General features: G+C 42.5%; 1 protein-coding gene across 1 annotated transcript in view; it reads right to left on the minus strand.

Annotated features, from left to right (window-relative positions):
- The window catches only part of LOC126252179 (solute carrier family 22 member 7-like), a gene marked incomplete at its 5' end in the record, with an annotated part of 157856 nt that extends 132748 nt beyond the window's left edge, over nt 1-25108 (minus strand). The window contains 2 exons of the mRNA XM_049953049.1: nt 4301-4391; nt 25057-25108. Coding sequence (XP_049809006.1) covers nt 4301-4391; nt 25057-25108 — 143 coding nt within the window. The remainder of the gene's footprint in view (nt 1-4300; nt 4392-25056) is intronic.
- Between the last annotated feature and the right edge of the window lie 1614 nt (nt 25109-26722).

Here is a 26722-nt window from a genome sequence, read left to right on the forward strand (position 1 = left end):
ATAAAGATGGATACAGTTTTTGCGATCATGTCTCGGTTATTACCACCTCATCCAAATGATAAATCTTAGAGAAAGTTCTTAAATGGTCATAATTACGATGTTACATTCCTGCAGGAAGTAGTACTTAGTAGAAGTAACATAATTATGACATTAAATATTTTGTAGGTGACTGTCTATGGCTGTTAATTTAAAAAAATTGTGCCATCAGCTGCACAATTGTACATTTATCCTCTACCTACAGTTATTACAAGTATCTTCATACGAGAGAAACAGTGTGTATCAATGGGTCAAAAATACATTTTTGTCAAATATCACCCATTCTACAGTAGAATTTACGTAAATATCGTAAGGGTCTGTCTAAACACATTCGATATAAAACCTCTGTGCAGTATGACAATTAGAGTAATGGATCAGTCATGTATATTTTTCATTTTGTTCCACTCATGAACCGTTTTTTTCGAAGGAACACGGTTGTAACAATGAAACCGTTAGAGAAAAATCATACAATTGGTCAGTTGTTGGCATAAATACCCTTCTTCAAAATTATAGTAATATTATTAATAAATAGTAGTAGTAGTTATTGTGAGACATTGGTGTGGGTAACTCAAATTTCAGGTTAGCCCGCTGAAGCCAGTCGGGAACATCAGTGCACCGTCGCTCTCATTCCCACATCTCACAACAGGTATTCAGCAAACTTTCATACGGAAGAAGAAGTTAATGAAATGAAAGTATGAAATACGAGGGTCGACTGAAAAGTAATGCCTACATCTTCGTAACTATTCAACAGTTGGCGGTATTTGTATGTGGCAGGTAATGGTATGTTACGTGGCCACTTCTCTACAGCTCCAGTGGTCATGAAGCCTTAGCATTGAACGGTTGTGTTGTTGCAGTATGGTACCCAGCGCAGATGGTCGGTCAATGCAATTTAAGCGACGTGCAGTCATTGAATTCTTGACAGCAGAAGGTGCCACCGCAAAGGAGATTTATCTGAGAATGAAAGCAGTTTATGCTGATTGTGTTGATGTGAGTACTGTGCGTTGTTGGGCGAGTAAGTTTAAAGATCTTGAGGCGACAACATCTGACCTGCGTGACAAATAAAGTGTTGGACGTCCTGTGACAGCAACCACAAAGTTTCACAAGCAAAATGTTGACAGATTGATTGAGGACGATCGTCGTATCACTCATAGAGAAACTGGAAGCACAATCGGCATTTCACAAGAACGTGTGGGTCACACTAATGCACGACAATGCCAAACCACATACTTCACGTGCAACCACAGCAGAATTTCTAAAACTGAATCTTACACTGTACGGCATCCTCCACACAGTCCAGTAGCACTGTCTCACTTCCATCTGCTCCTGATAATGAAAGACGATCTGCGGGAACATCATTACGCTTCTGATGAAGACGCTGAGAGAACTGTGAGACTGTGGTTGCGGAAACAGAGTGTCGAATTCTTCCGTGACGGCTTCAGGAAACTTGTTTACCGTTGGCAGAAATGTAGTCAATTAGCTGCTGATTATGTGGAAAAGTGAATATTGGTAATAAAAGACCACATTCTAAGGGTTATTTCTGCGTTTGATTTATTGAAATATTCCCACCCATACCCATTTAACGAAGGTGGAGGCATTACTTTTCTTTCAACCCTCGTAAATAAATAACTAAATGTGGAAGAAACAATGAAAGGTGGCTACACTGAGTCACAGCGACACAGATTGCGCCAAAGAGTTTTATTCCGCCGCCTCCACTGGCAGTGCTTGTTCAGAAGTTGTGGTGGTTAGTGCCTTGCTGAGAGGATGTTGATAGCGGTACTATTTGAGGCCATGTCGTGTGCAGTTGTTTTGATGAGCTAGACAGCAGATGTTGTTCGAATGGAGATGTTGTAATGATCAGAGTGTATTTTTAGTCAATATATATGAAGGTAAAAAACATTTTTTTTTTATTTTTTTTAATTTCCTAACTAACAATGCCTCTTGGTCACAGGTTCAGTCAACAAAGCATCTGGCTTGTGTTCATGTATTAGACTGTAATTCGGGTTTCTATGTGCAATTATAGTATTTCAGTTTTATTTAATTAATTCAGTGTAAATGGTATTTAAAATATCCTGTCTTATTGAGGAAGAACCGTGCCAGATGTGTACTTTGAATCACACTTCCACACACAGAACAGTTACACTTGTGCTTGTTGTTCGTAGTTTTTGTTTCGTAGCTTTTATAGTTGCTGGGGACTTAATTAATTAATTGGGTAACGGAAATTTCCTTTCATTCTTTGTTGTTATTCTGTGCAGTTAGATTGCGTACTAATACTAGTCAGGGCCAACCGGTTACGAGACTTCGTAATCGGACAGTCAGCTACTAAAATTAAAATTATTTGCATTGTATTTAATTAAGCCCCCATGCAACAAGCATAATCCTGCAGGATAGTAATGTGAAGCATTATTGACACAGTAGCAGGTTTTCGAGAAACATCGTTTGCAATGGTTACATTGAAGCATATACAATGAAACTGGGTGACATCATTATTCCGTTATTAGACCACTACACGTGTAACAGGATCAGCTGACTTCTACCTCTATGTCTTAGTCTGGAACATTAATTTCTATTAGTACAAATTTAACTTATTCTCAGGGGAGACAGCAGGACTGTGACATGCAACTAAAGAATATCCCAAGAGATACTCATGCTCTTTCATTCTTAAAGTCCCTCATAGCATATCAAGAAGCGTAATTTGTAAAATTAATAAATGGTTATAATTAGTCTATTAAGGATTTACAAAAGAAAAGCGAGTGTAACAAAAAGCATGTACATGAAAGTTGGAGAAACCGGGCGAAAGTTTTTCATAGGAGCAGTAATCCAATGTTAGTGCAAGACAAGTGCAGACACAGAGCCTAAAGTCTACTAGCGAAGTCGTTAAGGGGGAATCTGACTGAAATGTGTATACAGTTACGTGGAGAGTTAAATGGGGAGTCTTATAACAGACTGCCTACTGTTGAAGAGAAATTTACTACTGGTGAGAGAGGCAAACGTCAGTTTTTTTAATGAGGTAATCAATTTACAAAATAATTTTCAACATTTAAGGGAAAAATATGAGACGAATAAAACATTCTCAGAAATGCTAGAGGTGGTAACTGCTCAGGAGGAGGTTACTTAAATCCATGCACCAGTTTCAAGTAATGCTACGTTACTACTGGGCTTTTCGAAGAGATTATGGTAAGTATTGAGAAGGATGGTTAGACATTACGGAAGAAGTTAAATGCACATTTTAGGTTAATGGTGGTGGTCTTTACATTATTGAGGAATTATCACGTTTTGGTAACTGTCCAATCCCTCAAAAAGGTTCAAGTATTTAAAAATTCAACAAACGGCATTCATCCTCAGACTTGATTTCAGCAATCTGATCTTCTACAAAGAGGTCTTGTAGTTATAAGGTTGAATTTGTATGCTGTTATTTGGATGGTGAAATGTGTTGCAGAAGTGTGCCTCACCTCATACGTGTGAAACACCTGAAGAATTTGAACATATATTTATTCAAGCTTGCTGGTGTAAAGCAGAATAAGATGATGAAAAGCACAGTAGACTAATTATGAAATATTATAGCCAATCTAGCTTTACAAATCCTGCTCACTTTTATGGGTGTATTATTTTGAGGTGCAATTCCTATAGTACTACTGAACTGATTCGCATTTTTGTTATGAAATCCCGTTAATGTGGCTGCTTCAAACAATTCTTGCTGGAGGTCGTAAAGATAATCTCGAAAAGTTTCAAAGCTTATTACAGGAGTTTTGATATGACAGTTGACGTGGAGAGAGTGATCATAATCAGAATGCTAACCAGTTTCCCCTCTTTATCCAGGGTAAAAATGGCTCTGAGCACTATAGGACTTAACATCTTAGGTCATCAGTCCCCTAGAACTTAGAACTACTTAAACCTAACTAACCTAAGGACATCACACACATCCATGCCCGAGGCAGGATTCGAACCTGCGACCGTAGCAGCCCCGCGGTTCCGGACTGCAGCGCTAGAACCGCACGGCCACCGCGGCCGGCTATCCAGGGTAATTGGGATATGTAAAATATGAGTATGTGCAGTCTGATCTGTGTAAGTGGCGACTTGGGGAAATAGATGGAGTTATCAGAAACAAGAAAGAGACAGAAATGAGAGCTGTATGTTTTAGGAAGGAGAGAAATGATTGGGACTCTCAGAAAGAATGGCACATTAAGATTCCTTTACTGTTGCAGTACAGAGTATGATATATAAGGTGTTTGTAATGCTATGACGGACATTTTGAAGTGAATCTCACCTAGGAATTGTAAAATTCTTCCACTCTTCCAGCGACAGATTGGTACGTTCCCTGCCAGGAACGTGGCACCAGTGGTCAGGCGTCTGCATTGCTAGAAAGAAAACATTTACACTCAACATATTGAGACATGGGCCGACGCAGTTGAAAACAATGTTGAGCCTCGTCTGAAATATTCCTCTGGACCCGATGGAGTCTAGCACTTCCTCAAATGCTGGCGCGACTTTGTGGTTCCTTCTGTGCGTGTCAATTTCCTCGTTTTCCTGTAGGCGAACAACACGTCTATAGACTTACAATAATGTATTGGTACTTGTTTATTACTTATATAATTGTATTATAATGCGTAAATATAAATACTGATATGAAGAAAGATTCAAAGGCTGATGACAAATAAGTTGCAAGCTTTACCTCCATTGGCTCTCCAAGCACTAGAAAGAAATAGGTTTGCCCTGATCATTTTAAAAGACTCCGTTATTCCAATTGAAACACTGAAACTGACGTGTTATACGAATAAGAAATAAAATTACCCTCCTACGTATCAGTTTAAAAGGCGTTACAGTAAATGACCAGCAACTGCTCTACTAGAACTAAACTTCGCATTTTGTCTCACACGTCTGTCAGTATTATGCAGATTGTTGTATAAAGCCATATAAATCTAACATCAGTGTCAGTATCTGCGGTGGTATATGTTTAAAATTTCAGTAAGTGTTGTAGTCAGCATCAGTAACTGCAGTGATACGTGTTTAAAATTTCGGGAGATACTTGGCAACGTTCCTGTCCATCTTAAATTTCTATTCGTTCAGGTGTAATGCCAACCTAATATGTGAAGTAATTTAGCAAATTCGGAATCACATGTACGTATCAAGAATTGCGACACACTCTTTCGGTCCGCAGCTCGTGGTTGTGCGGTAGCGTTCTTGCTTCCCACGCCCGGGTTCCCGGGTTCGATTCCCGGCGGGGTTAGGGATTTTCTCTGCCTCGTGATGACTGGGTGTTGTGTGCTGTCCTTAGGTTAGTTAGGTTTAAGAAGTTCTAAGTTCTAGGGGGACTGATGACCATAGATGTTAAGTCCCATAGTGCTCAGAGCCATTTGAACCATTTTTCAACACTCTTTCGATTTGCTCCTCTCGTCGTAGAAATTACCGCTTAGAATTACAACTCCTTAATTTTGAGTCAAAATTTAGTCTCCAAATAGTTTACTCTCAGTAGTAGCCCTATTTGTGCCGTCAAACTATTCAGTATGTCTGCATTTGAATAACGATACATCGCGACGTATTTGCTTCTTATCCCGAGCAACTCTTAAGCATTTCCTAGATCCTTGCTTGTCAGTGTTAAGGAACTGAAAAAGACGCGTAAGCATGTTGGCTCAGCTGCCAAACATTCCTCGGAATGTAGCAATGGACAAAACTCCAAACCACTCTGTTGTGCTGCACAAAGCTCAAACAATACAGTGCAGGAAAGCGGATGTTTCGCGCCGGTTCAACAATACATTGAAATTGTATTATTTTGATCTGGATACAATGAAATATTCCTTAAGATAAAGTTGAGCCTAGCACGTATATGGCGAAGTTAATGGAACGTGTAGTGCTGTACAAGCCAACACTTCATTATACCAGGTCGACGAACTGGATAATGACAAAGGGCATATTTTAATCAAGCTTCCTACGTATGATCCTCATTTAAATCCGACCGAGAATATGTAAACCTAGGTGAAAAGTAATGTGGCAAAACACAAGAAGTTTACACTCACTGAGGCTGAAATGCTGACAAAAGAAGCCACTGCAGATGTTACACAACAGGAGTGGTCTCGAGTTGTCGGCCATTCCACAACGTAGTTGAGAAGACACTGATACATAGACTGTGACGAGGCTTGACAAATACGTAACATTTTTTGTATTTTGAAATCTGCTTCTTTTGTCAAAACATAGCAGAGTTTAGAAACATTCATCTAACGTTCTAACGCAGGTGAAGTTATGACAGAATTCAAAAACAGTATATTATTAAACTAAGAACTCAGTACAAGTAAGGTCAATAATTTATGATTTAGCCCGTTCTGAGTAAAAAAAAAAATAAACTTTTAACTTCTTCACGTCTATTGTTAGGAGGCATACAGCAGTTCTCGTTGCATCAGCTATCTATGGTCCTCAATAATTACATTATTTCCGTGAAAAAAACTTTAGTCGCTTGAACATCCTTGTAGTTAAGGAAGTTTCGCATATTAATCATATGGCAAAATATTCTCGTATTGCCGCGCTATCGTTTGCCAAAAATCTCGTTTCGATATCTCATATCATGTATGAGAGACGAGGAATTTATGAATATTTCATCCTAGTTTTTTCACTCACGCACGAGTTCGTGACGGAGAGCTTTACACAAATTCCATTTTCTCGAGACTTAAAACAGGCAGCGATACCGTTCCAAGTTTAAAGACTACTTCAGGGTATTATCTACATTTAATACCAGCTACATGTAGCCTAACACGTACCAAACACAAATCCCAAGCGATACATATTTTTTACTGCAAAATGAGAAGTTACATACAATCAAAACATCACAGTACCTACGACCATTTACGAAACGATTGGCGATTCATCATGCATGTGACGAATTCAGCTATAAGGTGCTAAAGATTACAGACCGGGCGGCTTGCTGTTCAGGCAGTAAAGTGAGTCTGCCAGATTCCGCCCCGAGTAGGCCTAGAATTCTATTGTGGTCGCATGCTGACGCGTCCAGCACACTGGCAACTACTCTCCTCTCCAATACCTCCGTACTGAACTGTCAAAAGTCGTAACTTACACTCCTGGAAATTGAAATAAGAACACCGTGAATTCATTGTCCCAGGAAGGGGAAACTTTATTGACACATTCCTGGGGTCAGATACATCACATGATCACACTGACAGAACCACAGGCACATAGACACAGGCAACAGAGCATGCACAATGTCGGCACTAGTACAGTGTATATCCACCTTTCGCAGCAATGCAGGCTGCTATTCTCCCATGGAGACGATCGTAGAGATGCTGGATGTAGTCCTGTGGAACGGATTGCCATGCCATTTCCACCTGGCGCCTCAGTTGGACCAGCGTTCGTGCTGGACGTGCAGACCGCGTGAGACGACGCTTCATCCAGTCCCAAACATGCTCAATGGGGAACAGATCCGGAGATCTTGCTGGCCAGGGTAGTTGACTTACACCTTCTAGAGCACGTTGGGTGGCACGGGATATATGCGGACGTGCATTGTCCTGTTGGAACAGCAAGTTCCCTTGCCGGTCTAGGAATGGTAGAACGATGGGTTCGATGACGGTTTGGATGTACCGTGCACTATTCAGTGTCCCCTCGACGATCACCAGTGGTGTACGGCCAGTGTAGGAGATCGCTCCCCACACCATGATGCCGGGTGTTGGCCCTGTGTGCCTCGGTCGTATGCAGTCCTGATTGTGGCGCTCACCTGCACGGCGCCAAACACGCATACGACCATCATTGGCACCAAGGCAGAAGCGACTCTCATCGCTGAAGACGACACGTCTCCATTCGTCCCTCCATTCACGCCTGTCGCGACACCACTGGAGGCGGGCTGCACGATGTTGGGGCGTGAACGGAAGACGGCCTAACGGTGTGCGGGACCGTAGCCCAGCTTCATGGAGACGGTTGCGAATGGTCCTCGCCGATACCCCAGGAGCAACAGTGTCCCTAATTTGCTGGGAAGTGGCGGAGCGGTCCCCTACGGCACTGCGTAGGATCCTATGGTCTTGGCGTGCATCCGTGCGTCGCTGCGGTCCGGTCCCAGGTCGACGGGCACGTGCACCTTCCGCCGACCACTGGCGACAACATCGATGTACTGTGGAGACCTCATGCCCCACGTGTTGAGCAATTCGGCGGTACGTCCACCCGGCCTCCCGCATGCCCACTATACGCCCTCGCTCAAAGTCCGTCAACTGCACATACGGTTCACGTCCACGCTGTCGCGGCATGCTACCAGTGTTAAAGACTGCGATGGAGCTCCGTATGCCACGGCAAACTGGCTGACACTGACGGCGGCGGTGCACAAATGCTGCGCAGCTAGCGCCATTCGACGGCCAACACCGCGGTTCCTGGTGTGTCCGCTGTGCCGTGCGTGTGATCATTGCTTGTACAGCCCTCTCGCAGTGTCCGGAGCAAGTATGGTGGGTCTGACACACCGGTGTCAATGTGTTCTTTTTTCCATTTCCAGGAGTGTATTTTAAACGCACTATAAACGCTGTCCTCGCAAAATGCACTGTTCGTAAAATGCCTGTCATAAAATTGAAGCATCCAGCAGACACGGCTGGATATCAACGTAACATTGTTCACGTACGAACCATGGACGCATACGAGAATGATTACAGCTGAAACACTCTGCAGCAAGTAAAATGTCCACCAGAGGTGCACTAGTGTTGTTGGTGTTGTTACCAGACCTCTTAGGGACGTCAATAGCGTCAGATGTTGAGTAATCTCTGTGAAGTACACGGATGTGACGCATACTTGTGAGAGACATAGTGTTTTGTTTGAAAGAGCCATTTTGCGAGTTTACAGTTGACAGCCTGGTTAAATGATACGATATCCAGATTTGTCGAGCAGTTTGTTGTATCAGTGGCCTCATGTTAGAATGCGAGGGCTGGCACAGTCGTTCTGAAGATCCTGATCGAGCACGTCAAACCACAAGACCAGAATATTGTATACTGAGCACAATGTAACCCGTTCCAGTATGCACCACCGATAACGAGTAGCAGACTTCATGCAATATTCCGTGTCATGCCGCACCATTGGTACGTAGGCCAGAGATAACACTACTAGGCAGATGGCTGTGTTTGGATTAATCGCGCGATGGGGATGTACGGACATGCTGATGAATGGCGTCGTGTTTTGATCAGTGATGTATCCCCTTTCCACACTAATCCTGAGAGGATTGCGGTGACCTGGGAAGAAGTTTCAGTCTTCCAATGTTATGGAGAGGCAAAGCTGTGTTAATCCTTGGGTCACTCCGTGGCGATCCAAATGATATGACTCTAGGTCACGACTGATAGTGGCTCTAAGGCACAGGTGTTTGTCACGAACATACTCAAGTGTGAACCGCCAAGCGATGTATCTTGGAGACATTTTTCAACAGAACAACGCTTATTCACCTGTCACAAGGATGAAATGGTTCAAATGGCTCTGAGCACTATGGGACTCAACTGCTGTGGTTATCAGTCCCCTAGAACTTAGAACTACTTAAACCTAACTAACCTAAGGACATCACACACATCCATGCCCGAGGCAGGATTCGAACCTGCGACCGTAGCAGTCCCACGGTTCCGGACTGCGCGCCTAGAACCGCGAGACCACCGCGGCCGGCCTCATAAGGATGACTATGAACTTTCTGCTTGATATAAGGTGCTCCCGCGGCCAGCAAAATTTAAAGATGTTTCCCCGACACAACATCTGTGGGTCGAGCTCGCACGCCATTTTCATCCCAGACTAGCCGGCCGCGGTGGTCTCGCGGTTCTAGGCGCGCAGTCCGGAACCGTGTGACTGCTACGGTCGCAGGTTCGAATCCTGCCTCGGGCATGGATGTGTGTGATGTCCCTAGGTTAGTTAGGTTTAAGTATTTCTAAGTTCTAGGGGACTGATTACCATAGCAGTTGAGTCCCATAGTGCTCAGAGCCATTGGAACCATTTCGTCCCAGACTCAGTGTACAGGACATCAAAGGCAGTTGCAATAACTTTGGGGCAGCTTACCTCAGCAGAGGATTCAATATCTTTATGACACCCTTACCCATCCCTGCACGCGTCCAGCCGAGATTACATACTCAGAAGTGGGCGCATCTACCATTTCTTATGATATATATTATGTGATTCTCTTCAGTACATGTTACTCCATCTCTCCACACCTGTACAGGAGATTCTGATGTATTCGTCACATCTCAGTGTTATCTGCACGTTTCCCCTCTCAGCTGGCTCATGGTCATTCAAGAATTCTGCAAAAGCTGAATGCCTCATTCTTATTAGCTGAGGCTTCCCGTATGGCAATCCTTCACAAGTTTAGGGGTGCTCCACATCTTCTTTTATCCTTCTCTGATGCTAAAGTAGCAAGTCAGTCCTGAACCTTAGAGGGGATATTGCTTTGAAGGAATTAGTTGGATTGGGGTTGGGTTGTTTGGTTGGAGGAGACCAGACAGCGAGGTCCTCGGTTTCATCGGATTAGAGAAAGACGGGGAAGGAAGTCGGCCGTGTACTTTCAGAGGAATCATTCCGGCATATGCCTGGAGTGATGTATGGAAAACCTAAATCAGGATGGCCGGACGCGGGATGAACCGTCCTCCTCCCGAATGCGAGTCCAGTGTGATAGCCACTGCGCCACCTCACCACCTCGTTCAGTAAGGAATTAGTGACAGCAGTAACTCTATGTATGCGAACAAGGGAGTTTGTTCTCGTTTTCTCATTTTAATTGATTGTCGAAAGTTTTCTTCTAATTTCATTAGGCTAAGTACAGCCTGCTAAGTGAGAGTGTGATCGGCATTACACAAACACTGTAAAAGAATTGGCCTTAGTTCTTTCACATCGAGTACAGAGACCCCTTGTCCTACATGCAATATCCATAAAGCATTAGTTTACTTTGAATTTTTCACTGAGATACACAAGAAAAGATGTGGCTGCGTGCATTGTCAAAGTCGTCCACGTTTTTAACCATTTTAGCGTGTCACTAACACTTGTACAAATGACTTGCTCTCCCCATAAATTTATACGCCGCGGCATGACTCATTTTCGGAACTTTGGTGACGTCTACAGAGAAACAAAGCCTCATGAGCTGCACTAACGTCTCTTCAAAGTAAACAAATGCATTATGGACAATGCATGAAGGACAAAAATTCCGCGCTATTGTCTGTTAAATAGTTAAGTCCATTTCTTTTACCATCTAATCGTAATGCCGTACTTAACTATAACTCATGCAGTGCAACATGGTGTGTCTTCATACTTCGGGAGCTATTACGAAGCAAAATTTCTTGTGTGTTCCATAAGGGGACGTTGTTATCTGGAGCAATTATCTATCGGATTGTGGGAGTGATCGAACGGCTAAGATTTGTAAGTAGACGCGAACCTTAATCCAGCACTCCAGCAAAGTTCATGATTCAGTAGTAGACTCATCACCATAGTCGCAATGTCTCCAACAGTTTCTAAGCCGCCAAAGATCCATAACGAAAGCTGACCCCTCAAGCCTATCTTTAACGGGGCCGACGCACATAGCTGCAATCTGAAGAAGTGTATATTACTTAATTACGACCCGAAATAGGACGCATAGAATCGTATGCGTAGGTATTACTAATAATCCGTCTTGATTGCAAATTTTTTTGTTCATATGACCGGTTTCGATTCATTCAGAACCATCTTCAGATCTCATATTTCACACTCATCCACGCACGAGGCAGGATTAGAACCTGCGACCGCAGAAGCAGCGCGGTTCGGCACTAAAGTGCCTAGAACTGCTCGGCCACAGCTCCGCGCGGTTCCACAAACGCTGTTGGCTTCTATATGTGGATGACACGTCCTTTATTTACTTGAACAAGCAGGGCTGCCTCAACATATTAACAGCTTTCCTGAGAAGATCCAGTTCACTCTTGAACCAAAAGTGAGTGTGCCGTTCCATTCCTGTTCGCGAAATCCTGGAGAACTTCCAATGGAAATGTGGGACAAAATGCCTACAGGAAACCTACCCGCCACCACCCGGCCCAGAGGTTTTCACTCTATCACACGCTGACCCCTCGAGCCCTCCGCATGAGTGATGAACACTGTACCAAATAAAAACTTAAAAAAGGTAATTAAAACTTTCCGAAGCCACGGATACAATAAAACAGCAAGAAGAGATACTAAACAAATGGATCACCTACTGCTGGTGCACTTACGTTACGTCAAGGGCATCAGCGGTCGGGTAGGCAAGATGCATCAAAGAAGTTTACCAGAGTGTTCACACAATTCAGGATTTCGTACGGACCACTAAGGATACAGCAAATGTTGCCAACGACGCTCTCGTACACGAAATAGTGCGTGAGGCGCCGCCTTCACTGAGGAAACCGGAAGGCACTCAAAACAGAAGAGGTAATCGAAATCCTTAATGAGGCTGACCACATCAACATGAAAAACTGATTCGGCGTCCCTCCGTCCTGGCTCTCAGAAATCAAATACTCTCGTGGCCGCGGGGCATATGAGCAGCTGGCGCCGTTTCTGCTCAACTACCACAATTAAAACAGGGCTTGCAGACGCTTCTCGTTGATTCGTTGCGAGTTACTAACTGCCAGAAATACCTTATCTCACTCTCTGTGTCTCTCTTGTAACACCCACCAATGCACTTGTGTAATGTATTAAATATGCATTGTCGGCAGTCTAATAACACCGTTATTCTTACAATGAAGCACCTGCTCATCAGCAAATTAGTCTTCCTTTTCCTGAGGACGACCACTGCAACAATGATGGAACGTCGATTTGTATTAGTATTTTAGATTTTTAAGTATTTTATAAGATATTGCAGAGCTACAACAAGAAAGATTTGAATTGTTGTTGTGGTCTTCAGTCCTGAGACTGGTATGATGCAGCTCTCCATCGTACTCTATCCTGTGCAAGCTTCGTCATCTCCCAGTACCTACTGCAATGTAAATCCTTCTGAATCTGTATAGTGTATTCATCTCTTGGTCTCCCTCTACCATTTTTACTCTCCACGCTGCCCTCCAATACTAAATTGGTGATCCCTTGAAGCCTCAGAACATGTCCTACCAACCGATCCCTTCTTCTAGTCAAGTTGCGCCACAAACTTCTCTTCTCCCCAATCCTATTCAATACCTCCTCATTAGTTATATGATCTACCCATCTAATCTTCAGCATTCATATGTAGCACCACATTTCGAAAGCTTCTATTCTCTTCTTGTCCAAACTAGTTATCGTCCATGTTTCACTTCCATACATGGCTACGCTCCATTCAAATACTTTCAGAAACGACTTCCTGATACTTAAATCTATACTCGATGTTAACAAATTTCACTTCTTCAGGAACGCTTTCCTTGCCATTGCCTGTCTACATTTTATATACTCTGTACTTCGACCATCATCGGTTATTTTACTCCCTAAATAGCAAAACTCCTTTACTACTTTAAGTGTCTCATTTCCTAATCTAATTACCTCAGAATCACCCGACTTAATTCGACTACATTCCATTATCCTCGTTTTGCTTTTGTTCATGTTCATCTTATTCCTCCTTTCAAGACACAGTCCATTCCGTTCAACTGCTCTTCCAAGTCCTTTGCTGTCTCTGACAGAATTACAGTGTCATCGGTGAAGCTCAACGTTTTCATTTCTTATCCGTGGACTTTAATACCTACTCCGAATTTTTCTTTTGTTTCCTTTACTGCTTGCTCAATATACAGATTGAATAACATCGGGGATAGGCTACAACCCTGTCTCACTCCCTTCCCAACCACTGCTTCCCTTTCACGTCCCTCAACTCTTATAACTGCTATCTGTTTTCTGTACAAATTGTAAATAGCCTTTCGCTCCCTGTATTTTACCCCTGCCACCTTCAGAATTTGAAGGATAGTATTCCAGTCAACATTGTCAAAAGCTTTCTAGCTTCTAAGATAAGTCGTAGGGTCAGTTTTGCCTCACTTGTTCCAATATTTCTACGGAATCTTCCCCGAGATCGGCTTCTACCAGTTATTCCATTCGTCTGTAAAGAATTCGCGTTAGTATTTTGCAGCCGTGACTTATTAAACTGATAGTTCGGTAATTTTCACATATTTCAGCACCTGATTTCTTTGGGATTGGAATTATTATATTCTTCCTGAAGTCTGAGGGTATTTCACCTGTTTCATACATCTTGCTCACCAGATGGTAGAGTTTTGTCAAGACTGGCTCTCCCAAGGCTGTCAGTAGTTCTAATGGAATGTTGTCTACTCCTGGGGCCTTGTTTCGACTCAGGTATTTCAGTGCTCTGTCAAACTCTTCACGCAGTACCGTATCTCCCATTTCATCCTCATCTACATCCTCTTCCATTTCCATAAAATTGTCCTCAAGTACATCGGCCTTGTATAGACTCTCTATATACTCCTACCACCCTTCTGCTTGCCCTTCTTTGCTTAGAACTGGGTTTCCATCTGAGCTCTTGATATTCATAGAAGTGGTTCTCTTTTCTCCAAAGGTGTCTTTAATTTTCCTGTAGGCAGTAACTATCTTACCCCTAGTGAGATAAGCCTCTACATCCTTACATTTGTCCTCTAGCCATCCCTGCTTACCCATTTTGCATATCCTGTCGATCTCATTTTTCAGACGTTTGTATTCCATTTTGCCTGCTTCATTTACTGCATTTTTATATTTTCTCCTTTCATCAATTAAATTCAATACTTCTTCTGTTACACAAGGATTTCTACTAGCTTTCGTCTATTTACCTACTAGATCCTCTGCTGTATTCACTACTTCATCTCTCAAAGCTACCCATTCTTCTTCTTCTGTATTTCTTTCCCCCATTCCTGTCAATTGTTCCCTTATGCTCTCCCTGACACTCTGTACAACCTCTGGTTCTTTCAGTTTATCTAGGTCCCATCTCCTTAAATTGCCACCTTTTTGCAGTTTCTTCAGTTTTAATTTACAGTTCATAACCAATAGATTGTGGTCAATGTTCACATCTGCCCCTGGAAATGTCTTACAATTTAAAACATGGTTCCTAAATCTCTTCCTTACCATTATATAATCTATCTAAAACCTGTCAGTATCTCCAGGCTTATTCCATGTATACAACCTTCTTTTATGATTCTTGAACCAAGTGTTAGCTATGATTAAGTTGTGCTCTGTACAAAATTTTATCAGGCGGCTTCCTCTTTCATTTCTTAGTCCTAATCCATATTCACCTACTACGATTCCTTCTATCCCTTTTCCTATTACCGAATTCCAGTCACCCATGACTATTAAATTTTCGTCTCCCTTCATTATCTGAATAATTTCTTTTATTTCATCATACATTTCTTCAATTTCTTCGTCATCTGCAGATCTAGTTGGCATGTGAACTTGTACTACTGTAGTAGGCGTGGGCTTCGTGTCTATCTTGGCCACAATAATGCGTTGACTATGCTGTTTGTAGTAGCTTACCAGCACTCCTATTTTTTTATTCATTATTAAACCGACTCCTGCATTACCCCTGTTTGATTTTGTATTTATAACCCTGTATTCGCCTGTCCAAAAGTCTTGTTCCTCCTGCCAGCGATCTTCACTAATTCCTACTATATCTAACGTCAACCTATCCATTTCACTTTTTAAATTTTCTAACCTACCTGCCCGATTAAGGGATCTGACATTCCACGCTCCAATCCGTAGAACACCAGTTTTCTTTCTCCTGATAACGACGTCCTCCTGAATAGTCCCCGCCCGGAGATCCGAATGGGGGACTATTTTACCTCCGGAATATTTTACCCAAGAGGACGCCATCATCATTTAACCATACAGTAAAGCTGCATGCCCGCGTGAAAAATTACGGCTGTAGTTTCCCCTTGCTTTCAGCCGTTCGCAGTACCAGCACAGCAAGGCCGTTTTGGTTAGTGTTACAAGGCCAGATCAGTCAATCATCCAAACTGTTGCCCTGCAACTACTGAAAAGGCTGCTGCCCGTCTTCAGGAACCACACGTTTGTTTGGCCTCTCAACAGATACCCCTCCGTTGTGGTTGCACCCACGGTACGGCTATCTGTATCGCTGAGGCACTCAAGCTTCCCCACCAACGGCAAGGTCCATGATTCTTGGGGGGGGGGGGGGGGGGGGAGTTTTGAATTAAGTGAAACATATTTGCTCCGACGAGGAGAAGCATTAATTCTAGCGAGGTCCGATTGAGAATAAATAAGCACGTGTGTCACCGTGGTTCGTGGAGTTGAGTTGACTTACCTTAATGATTGTGTGTTTCTAGAGACACCTTTGCAGTCACATGAGCTCTGAAATACCCCAAGCATACGTCAGCAGTTGGTGATAACTTTATCTTGTGCGTTAACGACTTGGAAAACTGTGCGTACGTCATCTGTATAGAGTCATGTCCATCAGCTGCCTCTAACAACGTTTCCGACAACCAATGAGTGCAAATAATATCCTATACTTACCACATACCAAGAGACCCGTCCGTTTCGAAACTGTCATCAAAGAGAGGTAAATCAACGACAATGATGTTTTCATAGGAACAATGATTGCGAAAGGGAGAAAGCTGACCAAAAAGCTAACTCGGTATTTGTGTTTGGTCCAAATGACAGAGATTCATAATCAAACTATTTTACACAAATAGCAGTATATATTACAGATTTGGTAAATTCAGAAAAAATATGCTCAAAGTGGAGAGACGATGAACGTCACGCCGTGGATAAGTGAGTTCCATGTAAATTAATAAAAGACCGTGAACAACAACACTGATTCCGTGGTGGGGTTAGTACAATGATTTGAAAACTGTGGCTGCTATACTCTTGCTATAAGAGACATTGTAGTGATGCTGACAGAAGGAAAGTTAACAGCAACTCATTCCTCTGTGAAGCGTGTCAGGCACGAACTCTACAATAATTTGGGCAGTCAAGAAATTCTAAAAATTTCAGGTTGTACGTGAAATTAATAAATTGGATTAAAACGTTCCTTTAGTCTCTCGTGGATCGGTCTGACGTTGAAACTAAACACAGGTGACAATAAGAATAAGTTTCAGATTCTACCTTTAAAAATTTATACACGCAAGACGATACTATAATACTAACATTCGACCTCCTCATTGATTCTCAAACGAGCAATATCGATATCAGCATCCGGCAGTGAAGGACAATCAAACAACTGTAAGCGAACAATGCACATGATTGTGACGGGTTTATGGTTATATCTTTCACAGAATACGAGACAGAACTGGCTCCTATCGTAGCTCATAACTGTCGAGATATGCTTTCGCAACTCACAGCTATTCTGATAAATGTCGGGCCTCCCGTTGGGTAGACCGTTCACCGGGTGCAAGTCTTTCGATTTGACGCAATTTTGGCGACTTGCGCGTCGATGGGAATGAAATGATCATGTTTAGGACAGCACAACACCCAGTCCCTGAGCGGAGAAAATCTCCAACCTAGACGGGAATCGAACAAGGGCCCTTAGGATTGACATTCTGTCGCGCTGAGCACTCAGATACCGACCCAGATGGATTCCATAGGATTTACATCAGGCAAACTGGGTCACTGAGACATCAACTTGATTTCACTACAATGCCGCTCAATCCACTGTAGCATGTTTTTCGCTCCGAGACCCGACGATTACGTTGCTGAAAGATGACGTAGCCGACGGAGAATACATCAGATGGTTCGCAGCTGTCAGCGTGTCTTCGATTACTCCTACACAGGTCCCAGGCAAGTGTAGCAGAATGTCTCACGTTACATGATGCTGCTCCAACCAGTCTGCGTCTGTAGCGCGTTGCACGTTTCGAGCAGCCGTTCACATCGATGATGGTGTTTGTTGAGACAACCATTGACCTAGAGCAGCAAAAATGTTATTCAGCCTAAGAGTCGACAGGTTTCCGCTGATCGGCGGTCGAATGCCGATGGTCCTGTGCCCACTGCAATCGTAACTGACGATGTCCTGGGGTCAACATATGAACACATAGGAGTGGCTTGCTCCAGAGCTCCTTGTTCACCAATGTACGATGAACGGTGTGCTCCGAAACACTTCTGCGTGCACCAGTATTGGGCTCTTTAGGTAGAGATGCCACAGATCAGCATTCATCCTGCTTTTCAGAGCAGATATGCTCCCGAACCCCTCGTTCAGTGAAGAGTCGTGGACGTCCAACCATTTAGCGCATAATGGTAATTTCACTGTCCTTATACCTCTTTCCGTAGATGGTTACGACAATAGCAGATGAACATTCGACCACCTTTGCCGTTCTAGAGATACTCCTTCACAAGGCTGCGTAATAATAACTTCCCTTTATCAAACTCGTTTATCTGAATGAATTTCCCCATTTTCAACCTCTCTATTGTGAACCCTGCCCTTATCTACTCAGCTTACATAGTTTTGTTACCGCGTCACGTGTCCCAGTCGCCACTACGTTGTATGCAAGATCATACTGGTTTGGCGGATCGGTATGTGTGACTGAAAAGGTACACCTCACTCTTGTCCTCTGAAACTGTAGTAGGAGGGATGCACAGAGTTATACGCAGTGATGTGCATGTGGTTCAAGATCGTAAAACACAATGTAAGCCCCGAAAATATCAAGTTCTTAACAAAAGGCAGTACGCTTCACTTTGCGGCAAATATTCCACGGAAACGATAGTAACGTACGGGTTACGAAAACGTAGTTCAGTAGGCCCAAAATTTTTCAACATAAGACTTATCAGACAGGTTCATTAGCACTATAGAACTGTGAAAGTTGTTCGTTGAAATGTCAACTTTCAAATTAGCCTTTATTCCACGGGTTCTGAATCTTAAACGTGTTATACAGATGTCTGACACTCCACATCAAGTGATTAATATGTGACACTCTTTAACTACTCAAGTATAGACGTATCTACCAGGTGTGATGATAAAGGTTCTGTTACAGTGTCAGTTACCGTAGCAACGACATACGGTAAGTATCCGACAGAGCCTGTTAATTTTAAGTCTTATGTAACAAACTCAATTTTCATGTGTATGAAGTAATTTTTCTCAGAACTACAAATACATATACTTGTTTGACATTTATCTTTCATGAGGGGCAGAGCAGCTAAGTGGCGGCTGAAGGGATCTTCAGCCTTGTACGAAAATCAACCAAATACCACGTAATTCATTGTGCATTAACTACAATCAATATTTTTCTCTTTTTACAACAGTATCACAAAATTGAATTGAGATTATTTTACTTTAGTAAAACAGTACCGTCAAGAAAATGAAACCAAAATTACTTTCTTTCTTCTTACGGCAATACTACAACAAATGTTCGATCCGAATTTACGGCGAATCCAATTTCATCGCAGTAGTTCACACATACACATGAGTCTTGGAAGTTCTGGCCACATCGAAAATTCTCTGCGTAAGTTTGTCCATTGTTTATTTACTTGATGAGTACAAATAAATTCCTTCATATGGTCCAAAAGTTAAACTCCACTGGACTTAAATCACGACTGAGTGCTGGCCGTCGACGTGGACCATAGCGTCCTATCCATCGCCCTGGAACTCGAATATTCAAAAATCTTCATAATCTTTGATCATAGTATGGGAATCACATGTTATGATACACAGATAATGGAATATTTTGTAACAAAAGTGATAACAATGTAAGCCCTAGGAAAGTTCGGTAGATGTGACAAGTCATTCGTTCAGGTAAAACACGGGGCGCAATAATGTAATCATCGATTATATCACCCCATACATTTTGGGAAAACAAAATGTGTTGTTACTATTTGGGGCTAATAGTATGTGTGCATGTTATGGAAATTAGTTATTCCAGTGCGAGTGAAACACGCTTCATCTATGATGAGTATTATGCTTACAAAATCCTGCAGTGCACTTTCCAACAAAACCACTGTGAGAATCCTCGTTGCGGATGGATATAAGGCTCTTCTAACGGTTGCATGCATTGAAAGTGGTAAAGCCGGAGACAATTCTCTTTCAAAGTGCGATGAACCACAGCGTCCGGGGCACCCACTTGGCGGGTCATGACTCTGCGTGGGATTTTCGTGATGCTGCCCAGAATTTTTTTCTCAGCTTCCAAAGTATGTTCTTCGTGTTAAGGGCCTCTGTCTTCTGCGCAGGGCAGTAAACAGTCAGTAACTCACAATGTATGCGAATTAAATACGAAGTCATAAGTTGTATTCCATGGTGATTTTATTTCATAATAAAATGAAGGCATATCAGAATAGACAATATATTTCGCATACGGAATGAAATGTAAAAAGCTAAAGATAGCACTGTACTTAGTTACGAATGAACTGAAAAATAATCGAGTAAAACCCGATAATTATGATGAGCTAAACCTTTGGTCGAGAGAAACAAATATCGATCGTGCGAAGTGTGGGAAGGGTCCTCGATAAATTCGTACAGCTGTCCTCACTTTCTGCTTCGAGATAAGTTAACTGAAAAACGCTTAGTTCAGCGACAGGAGATCTCCTGTACATCCTAACGTTATCTGAGTTGCTGAAACGTCTGCACAGGTCACTCGAAAATTGTCGACGATCGGCGAACTACAATGGATCAAGTTCTCAGGCTGTAATTGCATATGGGTTGGGGCTGCAGCTCGTGCTCTAATGCCTAGAGTTGCTGCATCTGGATCGCGGGGTCCCGGGTTCGATTCCCGGACCAGTTGGGGATTTCCTCTGTCCATGGACTGGGTATTTGTGTTGTCCTCATCATTTGACCACCATCCTCATCATTATTAGTGACAGTGGCTAAATTGGACTCTGTAAAATTTCGGACTTTGTACGGATGCAGATGACCGCGCAGTTGAGCGTCCCACAAATCAAACATCACCATCATCTGTGCTGGCGACTCATACTAGGGAGGTCAAAAAGCGCAGCGGTGTATAACGCGGATCGATTGCTTTCATGAGAGCACCTGTGCTGGGGAAGGGTGTGGGACATGCATCCCTTAATGTCTTGATCTTGTTTAATGATTTTTCCCAGTTTCTCTGTGCAGAATGCTTACACAGGTATAATACGGGCCGAAGTCCAGTCTCTACTTGTCTATTTTTTCTGGAAAAACTGTTTAAAATGGACAATGGTTTTACTAGACTTTTAAGACAACTACTTGTGTGCTACTAACAGGATTTTTTGTTGCTTTGTTCCACTTACTCGGTGCAGATGGTTAGGCACCATCCCTAGGAAAGAAAGCATCGGATTTTAGGTTTGTAATCGAATCACATAAGGCGCGCTCGGTCAGAAGGTGACATTAGCGACTGTTCCATATTATCCATACAGAGCGATCGCGAATAATACTTCATTGTGGCTCCCACTGGGAGAGGACGTCACGGACATCTCGTTCAGTACGATTTGGAGCCTGCGAGGGCCGCATGTTATGTATGTGAGCCCTATCGAATCAGCCGCTAACTTCTCTCTTCCTAACTGTTTGCAGTCATCTTTCTGCGAGTTGCTCTGGTTCGACGGCATTCATGGCTGGTCCTTCCACGTTGTTGCTATTGACTACTGTTATAGTAGCTTCGTTTGAAGTTACTTTCTGATAGCCATTCACGCAACGACCTAAAAGTATGTGTGGCAAGTGTGAGAGCAGCATTTTGCAGCTAGGCATGAATATGCCTGTAGAATTTCCAGGACCGTAAATGTGCCTTTGCTCATGCTCAGACATAACATCATTTGTCCAGTGAGGCAGTTAGCTATCGATGCGCATTGAACAGTATCGATTTTTCATTAGTTTATCCGTACGTTAGGTATACTGACTATATCGTACTCTCGTTTATTTAAATATGTTCAGATTTTCTGATGTATCTAGAGTTTCTGACTGTTCAATTCTTTCTCAAATGGACCGCTTGTACCACACAAGGTCCACACCGGGACAACTGTACTCACTTGTTTTGGATTGGGTCAAAGTTGTCATATATTTCATTGAAGCTTCCAGAATTCTTTTAATTCCTGTATTACTTATGAAATTCCAGTCTAAAGATCCGTCTGCCTACAGACCATTGTGTTCAGTTTCTAAACTGGACATAGTTTCAACCACGAGCTTTAATCAGTATTCCGGTATTCTGCCTTCAGCAGAAACGATGGTCAATGTCAAAAGAAAAGCTTCCGTAAGCACAAGTTTATAAAAAACTGGAAAAACTTTTTCCTATGTTTTACATGCTATATAAACTCCGTCTCAATACGCCTCAGAAGGCCCAGTTTTACCGTCCCATCGCCGTGTCATCCTCAGCCGATAACTGGATATCAGTATGGAGGGGCGAGTAGTCATATCACCGCTCTCCTGGTTTTATCGGTTTTAGAGACCGGAGCAGCTGTTTTTCAACAAAATAGCTCCTCAGCTGGCTTGCCAACACCGCTCGACGGACAGACGGTCACCCATCCAAGTGCTAACCAACCCCGAGATCGCTTATTTTCAGTGATCTGGAGCGAACCTGATTGACCACTGCGACAAGACCATTGGCCACAGGCATTATAGCTTGCCAGGTGAAAAGTGGAATTGACACTCCAATACATCTTGCTGCCTGTCAGATTATGTTTAACGTTATTGCTGTGCACCTTATACATTAATAAATACGACAAACTGCACTGACGGATTCCTGACTGGAAATAGAGAAGAAAGGTCCCACGAACATGTGTTTTCATTTGAATGTGTTCATTCAACAACAACAACAAATCGTCGAGGAATCCAGTGGGGATCTGCATCTCATCCACGTGACAACAAATGTTCAGGGTGGCCTGCATGGGATTGCAGGTGATACGGATAGTTGCAGTTGTCATGCTAGATACACATAATCGTACATTGGCTTACACCATGTTGGTGGGCTACTCGTCTGGTGCTTGTACTAGAATTCGTCTCAATATCGTGTGGATCCGGTCCACCACCTTCCTGCATGTTCGTTTGTCTGAAAGTATTAATTAACACGCAAACTCCAAAAAGACTTGAAGTGTTGTGGGATGTGTTCGGTATCTGAGAGCGTACTTGTTTTGGTATATCCATGCTGCCTCTCGACCGTTTCCATCTGCTTGGCCGTAAACCACCTCGGCTTGTTCCCGACGTGAATACCGGACCATTCTGCAGCATGCAGTACTGTGTGTCAGTCACATAGCCGGTAACACACGATGAACACAAGGCACTTGGTCGGAGGAACTGTTATACTCGTAGGTAGGCGCCATCTACTGTGGCAACTATGAATTTCTCCACAGATGTTCAGAGAACCTTTCTTACTGGATTCGCAGCTTGTTGGTTTTATTAATGTTCACCCTGCAAGTCAGGTTAGTGTGGAAATGTGCTAGCCATTCAGACAGTCATGCATGCTCATTCCATATGACAAATGACAAAGGTCGATTATATATTCTCCGGTAGACCGTAGAATTGCTTGGAGCAGCAGCAATCATAGATTCCATTCTAATATTCATTTACACATAGTTTTCTTTCCGTGGCGCAATGTAAGCAAATCTTACTCTTTCATGTGAGTATAATACGTGGTAAAACTAAAGTACCGGTGACAATCGAGTTGTGTACCGGAAAATATCGCCGTCGTAAGGAATTGCGGAATGACTTCGACAGAAGTTGCACCTGATTTAAAATGGCAGCTCTTTATGAAGGGGGATAACTGTAACATAACGCCTATGAGAAAGAGAGAGAACGGTATAGTTAAGTGGTGAACGTCTTGAGCTTGTCTCATTGTATGACTAGGAAGTGGTATGAAATGAAATGAAAACGGTAAATCAATATTAGGGCAAAGAATGGATGAGTTCCACTTCTACGTACGTTTTCTTGGCATTTATGATAGATCTGTAAAGAAATTGCATCAATGAAGCTAGTGAAACCACTTCTAGCATATTGTTCTCTTCTTTGGAGAAGCCACAGAAACAGACGTTGAAAGAACTCAAAAGCACATTTTCATTGTGAATGTGCTACAATTAGTCTGCCAACAACGTATATCTGCTGTAGGGATCGTGAGTAAAAGATACGAGGCATTAGATCGCTTACACACGAATTACGGAGTCGCTCTTCCCTCGCTCAGTACACAAACAGAATAGGATATGAAGTTCGCAACAACGGTGCGATGTACCCTCCACCATGAACTACACATTGACGAGTGAAATATTTATGTACATCTGTAGATACAGAGGTAACAGTTGCAATTTTGCACCCTGTATACCCTCAGACCACTAACAAATACAGCAATGTATTCGTCCTACTAGTTATACTACTACTAGCTGTTACCCGCTTTGCTCATATATATCTAGTTTCGTTATGATGAGTGATGGTGAGTAAATAAGCTAACATCAGCTCCTCTCTTCCTGCTGGGGTGAGCATAACTCATGGTGTGAGAGTAGGGAGGCGGGGCGGTGAGGTAACAGCGGTCAGTTATCATCGTGTTATTGAAGTAGCTACACATTACATAATGTGCGCATTATGCAAGAAACTTAACAACCTTTTAGCATGGTTTATTTTCACTGATTTAAAAAAGATGTTCCATTCCAAACCTCACCCTCTTGGGGATCGATTTTTTCTCCTTTGCTTTACAATCTAGCCTAAGTTCTTCCTGATGTTTCAATCTGTCTCCATACAAATTTTCATCGAAATGGATTCAGCGGTTTAATTGTGAAAACATAACATAGAACGATACGTTCCCATTTAGTAATATTACTATGGAAACATGGTTTAAACACGGTAGTAACCGTATAAGCATTGTGCTCTTTATGTCGAATCATTCTGCGTAGAACATATAAATAAAAGAAGTTTGACCAAAATCATTAAGTTCAAATTCCACAGATAAACTGGAATTTTCTAAACGTTCATATTTATCCCTAATTGGCGCTATATTCTTCAAAGCAGTAAATATCTTGTACTAAGCACTTTATAAAGTAGTCTGTCTTCTCCCACTGGGTTCACGCTAGCTCTGCACAAAACTTCATAGAAATGGGCTGGGCGGTTTAGTCGTGAAATCGTAACAGACAGAGTTGCTTTTGCGTTATAATAGTCGTATGGATATTGGCAAAAAGTAACAGTTGGTTACTGGAAATTCTCCGTGGAATTCCAAAGTTAATGGCATGAAGTATAGAAAAGTAAAGGAAATACACATCGTTTCTGATATTAATGTTTGTTCATACCTCCATCTCGTGCTGCTCGACGCAGAGAGAACCACTCACAGTTGCCGAAGTGAAAGACATATCAGACACGCACGAATGCGGCACGACTCGTACGCATTCCTTGTGGTGTAAGCAACTAACGCAAGGCGACTTTATCTCTTCAGACAACTGCAAGGTTCCGGGGAGTAGATAGCTACAAGTTTGAAATGTTCTTTTAGGTGACTGGATGATAAGGTAACAACGCGTAGGGTGTATGATTTACTGAAGGATGATTACGACCGTAGCAACTGTATCTGTACGAAGTACAGGTAGTGAGCGACAGTAGAGTAAGGTCTTCAAACAATATTGCTTCTTTTCCAGAGGTATTCACAGAGAAAATTTGGCACAGTCTCTTTAAAGACACATTCCAGTTAATTTAATACAGTTTAAACAAAGCATTGTGAAACAAATTCACATTGAAATTTTAAGAAAATGGTTTTAAATAGCACGACCATTAAGTGTGGAGGTTTAACAATGCTGTTACAATTATCTAAGCACTTTTATAATAAAGAACAAAGCAAAGCACTTCACTCATGTCTTTAAAATACTTGTTTAACGGCTACATCCGTAGATGTCAGGTTTTAAAAGTAATAGCAAGTTTTAATGAGCTCCTCTGTAGCAAGAGTACCTAGTTAAGGCACCAAAGGCGTCTATCACGACCAAGGTTTCCATTCCTGGTCTGAGGAAACGGCCCGTAGTAGTCGACGAACAACGTTTCTATGGATTTCTGTTCCCGCTTAGAACTCAAGAAACTTCTAAAGATGTTAGGATTCGTCTTTGCCTCCTCACTTTCCGAGCATTGAGCAGCTAATTGTACCACATCAGGTTTTAATGTGGCCCACAGCAGACGCTACTTAATTTTTTTATTGGTTCCGTAAGTGTCCCCCATGCTTAAAGTCTGCTGTTACAAGCTGCTTGGGTTAAAAAATCTTCAGCTTTCTATCATAGCAGTTGCAGTTGCACAAGAATCTTCTAATTAGTTATTATCCACTTAACGAGCCGCCTTCCTTCAATTGCCTCTAAATGCCCCTAAGATCTAATTTTAACACTGTTTTTCCTGTAAATTTTTCAACAAGTAGTGGATCTCTGTTAGGATCGCAGCATTCGATGAAACCTGTTCTTTTGTTGCCGGGACGTCAGTAACTGTTTGTACAATTTCGATCATACGACTTCAGGCCTCTGCCACTTGATTGTAAGAACCTTTATATGCCTTAATGAAACCTTAAATGTAAACATGCGGGCTGACAAACTGGCTGTCTTATCGGGTTTCCCACTGAAAAGTTAAAAACAAACATATGGACTGCCCAACGGGTTACCCTTCCTGTTTTCTGGGGCATCGCCGGCAACCAACAGAGGAAAGGTCTCCAAGATGAAACATATATGCTCGAGACAGAAACGAAATTTCTATAACCCAAATAACACACCGAGTACCTCCAATTCGTAAACGGAGTATTACATTTATTGAACGGACAAGGACCTAGCTGCATAAGCAATAGATCGACGTTGTCCCTCCTCATGCCAAAACAGAAGTGCAGCGACCCAGGCACCGAATGCTTCTGTTTGTAGAACAAATTCCTTCCCAAAATCTGTTATCAGTACGACTGGCACATCACTTAAGGCCAGATTCATCTTTTCAAACCCCGCCAGC

Source organism: Schistocerca nitens, chromosome 4, assembly GCF_023898315.1.
Source record: "Schistocerca nitens isolate TAMUIC-IGC-003100 chromosome 4, iqSchNite1.1, whole genome shotgun sequence".
Classification (NCBI taxonomy): domain Eukaryota; kingdom Metazoa; phylum Arthropoda; class Insecta; order Orthoptera; family Acrididae; genus Schistocerca; species Schistocerca nitens.